The sequence below is a fragment of the Carassius auratus genome, chromosome 20, assembly GCF_003368295.1.
Source record: "Carassius auratus strain Wakin chromosome 20, ASM336829v1, whole genome shotgun sequence".
Lineage (NCBI taxonomy): Eukaryota > Metazoa > Chordata > Actinopteri > Cypriniformes > Cyprinidae > Carassius > Carassius auratus.
In genome coordinates, this window is record NC_039262.1 from 21695763 (window position 1) to 21700758 (window position 4996).

The 4996-nt window shown below is 36.3% G+C and overlaps 1 protein-coding gene across 1 annotated transcript in view; it reads right to left on the minus strand.

Moving 5' to 3' along the window:
* clmnb (calmin b) overlaps positions 1-4996 on the minus strand; it is a 6896-nt gene continuing 1900 nt past the window's right edge. Inside the window, exons 5-10 of the mRNA XM_026291445.1 lie at positions 4811-4903; positions 4483-4703; positions 3816-4009; positions 3520-3602; positions 1657-2651; positions 1-1046 (exon numbers count right to left, since the gene is read on the minus strand). Coding sequence (XP_026147230.1) covers positions 926-1046; positions 1657-2651; positions 3520-3602; positions 3816-4009; positions 4483-4703; positions 4811-4903 — 1707 coding nt within the window. The 3' untranslated portion in view covers positions 1-925. The remainder of the gene's footprint in view (positions 1047-1656; positions 2652-3519; positions 3603-3815; positions 4010-4482; positions 4704-4810; positions 4904-4996) is intronic.

Consider the following 4996-nt stretch of genomic DNA (forward strand, 5'->3'; position numbering starts at 1 on the left):
TTCTGGCAAATGTATGTCTTTAATAAAGTTGTCATATCAGCCACTCATTTCTTATCCATTCATTTCATATTTCAAAATAAATAAACATAAGAGTGATATAAAAAAAATTATATTTACACAAGTAATATTGAAATAATAAAACAGTTTGATAAACGTATGCAGTTTACCACAGAGCTAATATTTATTTCATTGCTTGAAACCAAAAGAACCATCAGCACATGCCAAAATAACCATCTATAACTGAGTAAAAAAAAAATCTGGATGGAGGAAAAATAGAAATGTTGATTGTTAATATAATTAATTCAGTACCAGAAACCATTGATGAAAGCCAATTTAAATAATAATAAAGTCAAAACATGTTTTACTTAATTTATGTGTGTTCTATGCATTATTATGAATATTAGAAGAAAGGTGCAACTCTGTTTAAATCACTTTGTGTTGTGCATAGTTGCTGCTTATATAGAGTGTTAAATCTGTCAGTTATAAGATTCCATATTTTAGGATATTACAAACTTAGAAGGCGGTTGGGTAGCTCATTGATTTTTGGAACGGACTCTGTGTATGCATATTTTACTACAGATAGTTTTTAGTTGTTGTTGTTTTTTTTTTTATTTTATTTTTTTTTGTGAAACATTTACAATGTAAGGCAAGATTTGCAGGCTTTTATTGAATGATGAGGCAACTTCAGCACACTGAACCTTGTTTCTCATGTCACGTGCAAGGACAGTTATGTAGGCTACATAGATTTCTTACAGGTACAGCAACAAAAAAGGGAATATTTTTTGAGTGCTGCAGAAATGAGTTCTAAAACCCAGAAACGAGTTAGCATCCCAAAGGTCTGAGAAGGAGATAAAGTGAGAGTTTGCGTGTGTGGACCCAGAATGCAGTACTCTGTAAAACGTGCAAATATATTTGGAATGTACTGCTATTTTGGGTTGAATAGACTGAGAATATCCAGGTGAGGATACATAAGGATGCAGTAGGCGATCATCCAGAGGAACAGAAGCGCATGCACCTCATAACTAGTTAGGTCGAGACCCCCCTTCCTAAAACACACAAGAAGAAGGCAGAATGAGACATACTGGTTATTTTCTGAAACATCCTAGGTTCATTAGAAAATAAATAAATAAATATGACTGTGGCGTGAGATTCAAACATATTTGCTAAATCAGCAATGTCATTTGCAACTTTCTTAGTGACTTGCATTTTACGGAACTCACACCAGAGCGCTTCGCATCACAAATGCGTTGTTGTACCGGTTGAGCTGAAGGGCAAGTTTATTATATCACAAAAACCATAAATATGGAATTGGTAAGGTGATGCAAATGTTAAAAGGTATAACTCAACAAATTATGCACTGTTATACAATAGTTTTGAGTTCGTAACATAGTACTGTGTAAGGAGTTGCACGAAAAGAGTCAAAAATCTGTCTAAAGTTCCTTAATCATTAATGTTGTTGCTGTTTTACTGCCCCGAGTGTTCATTTCTGCTGAAAAACTGCAGTAAAATGTATTAATATTGTGTAATGTATGTGTTTTTTTTTTGTTTTTTTTTGCACAAATGTAAGTAGAGGCATGCATTTCTAATGAGCAGCTTGTTTCAAAACTACTTTCAATCGAACAATGCAACACAATGTATGTAGAATAAAATCCAAACCTCTGTGAAACTGCAGGTTCTCCTTTAATTTGATCCAAAACTCTGTTTTGCTCATATCGGTCATTATCTGATCGACCATCCTTCACTCCCCTGGGGAAAAGGTCCTCTCTGATTTTATCCTTATCTAGACCATTTTTCACTGGTGGCAGAAATGCATCATCAACACCATCACCGTGAGTGAGATTAAATGCATCCGAGTAAATACTCTCCTTCATTTTAAATGAATAGTCCAAGTCCAAATGTTCACTGGTAGATGATATTTGTATATTTTTACCAAACTGATTTATCAGCAAAGTGTCAGAGGTGGGTGAAGATTTTTCTAAATCAGGGATGTTTGCACTTTTGTCGTCAGCCGACCCAGTCAATACCTCTGTAGCCTTTAACTGCCTCTGCGTCTCACAAAAATGACACAATGAGTTTATTTCACTTCCTTGAGATTCAAATGTCCTTGGAAACTCTATTCCCTGTGCATCCATAATTGTATTTAATTCAAGGTCTCCATTTGTCTCTAGTCCATCTTCTTTATGGTCCAGCTCTAATATATAGCTATATGCATCCTCTTCATCTGAATCCAGCATTGGCATAGCATAAACACCCTCTGTTGAAACCTCTGAACCGTTCCCTTCATTATCCAGGCTTCCCAAATAACCTTTCTTCCATGCTAAAGAGTCACAACACTGTCCCCCAGTGGAGTCTGACAGGGATTGTCCATTTGACCAGCCGGAGCTCTTCGTGGTGAGGAAATGTTCAGACAGAGCAGTTAAACCCACAGGGCTGTCTGAAGAACAGGCAGGCAGTGACTCGGAGCTGAGCTCTTGATCTCCGGTATGGTAGGTTTGTTCCTCTTGGCTGGACTCAGAAGAGTTATGAAGTCCTCTCAAAGCTTCAGTAGAGATATTAGATGGTAACATGCAGCTAACTGAATCAGTCCAATGTCTGTCCGATCTTTCAATGAAATTTGGTGTGCCTCGAGAGGAATCGGTTGATGTACTGTCCTGTGAATGAGTCAGTGTCATGAGATTAACAATATTTTACCTAGACAGACCATTCATTCATTCATTAGACATGTCATTACAACTTTGTCACAATTGCTTGATTGGATTCACTTATATCTCACAACTGTGGTTTTATATGATGCTAATTTGACTATATCTCTTACATTTGACTTCATATGGTGCAACTGCAACTGCACTTTCATTTTTCATAAATTTGACATAATATCCACGGCTTGTTCTCATCTCTCATAATGCCTTTTTTTTAAGTTAAAGGCAAAACAAATTTGAAAGTAGAGTTACATTATGAAAGATAAAGCCACATTGTGGATATTATGTCACTATTATGGAAAACAGTAAGTGTTTTTAAGCACATTCATGTGTTGAAAATGCTTACTTTTCTGTTCGTAGATGCAGTGAATTTAGAAGGCCAACTCGAAACTGAAGTGAAATCTGTGTGGGTAAATCTGTCTTCCTCTCGCAAAACTCATTTGCGTGGATTCCTATTGAAATAACTTTTTTATTAAGTATGCCAAACTATAGAAAACATGACCACACCTTTGAAATTCTACGGGTGAAATCCAGTCATTTCAATACACATCTCCCCACACAGATTTCACAACTGGTCACACAACTGCTGCGTTGCCCAAATAAAAGTTGCATGGTTTAAAGTGACTTCTGTGTGAGCGGTGCTTTATACATTGTTACCTTTCTGTCCTGTGAAATTTTGTTAAAATTTCACTAATGTGACCATACCTTTAGTTTTATTGACATAAAGTCACAATGATGCATTGTCATTATAAATAAGAAAGCCTGAATGTGCTTGAATCTTCTTCTCAATCATATAAATAAAAGATAAACATATCCTCACCTCATCGTGGCCTGGACAACATTGAAGAAACTGGGCTACATAAGTGATGACAGACTGCTCATCTGGTGAATGCAATGCAAGATCTAGTGGGAAAGAATTAAATCAAGTCAAATAACCAAACACAACTGCTTGTACAATAGTTCTGCAGTAAAAATTGCTGCTCCTGTGTTTTCATCACATGTTTATTTCTGCAGTGTGAAAGCAGGTCATACAGCAATTAAATACATTCCCCTAGAAGGCAGAAACAATACACAGCTATACTTCAGTGAAAAGCTAATGGTGTGTTTGTGTGTTACCATCTGGATCCAGCAGTGGAGGAATCCCCAGCCACTCATTCGCTGCTGTGAAGGCTGTCTCCATATTTAGTCGGGGCTCAGAAGACAAAGCTTTCCTCATGTCCACAAACTGAGGACAGAAGCATTTAACCAGAGCCAGAAATGCCAATCCACTCCTCCAGCTTTTACCAAAATCGCTAATGTCTACCCCATATCTGAAGGAAAAGATTGAAATGGCGAGGCAGAATAAATTATGCAAGATCATCCAATCCATAGATCACCACAAAAATTACAAAGCCATGTAATAATTTTAGATTGCATGTTTTTCCAAACCTACATTACTGTCAATCTTCTGTGGAAGAACTTTGTTTACATTAATTTATACATTGATATATTACATGTATATAATCAACCACTTTTATGATGCTTTTGTTGTGCATTGCATTTTATTTATTTATGTTTTTTTTTTTTTTTTTTTTTAAAAGCTTCAGTCTCCATTGAAACTTTGTGGAAAAGAGCGATCAGGCCATTCATCAAACTGTCTTCTTTTGCGTTCCACAGACACACAAAAATTTACGGCGAGTTTATTAGAGTGAGTATATGATGTCAAATATTCATTTTGTCTGAACAAACAAAATCTTAATAAATTAATTTGCAGTACAGTACAAAATCTTACTAAATCACTTACTTTGCAGTACAGTTCTGTGCCCAGCTAAGCAGAGTCTTTATGGCTGTACTGCGGTATTTGAGCTTTTGGGATGACCTTTTGCCTTTTGAGGGTAGAGTTTCAAAACTGTCATCTCCAGGTGATGCTGGAGAACTACAACCTGAAGAATCGCTGCCACAAGGTAATGATAGCAGACTGAAGGTGGATGGGAACTTCTCCAGGCTTCCTGTGACCTGTTTAATCTTAGAATGGGACAGTGATTTAGCTCACAATAACTGACATGATCAAAAACCCACTCGAGAACAATGGATCCCTTTCATCACCATTAAGCAATGATAGCATGCTTTACCTGATAGTACACAATGATGTTCCAGATTAGCCTGAGAACAACTGAAGGATTGCCATCTGCAATATCATTAGCGTCAATTTTTATAAGGCTAACCTGTGTAAAAATAGTATAAATTATTACATTTATATTTATATTACACAAAGATATTGACCCTTCCACAAGACAGCAATAAACATAGATATTGAC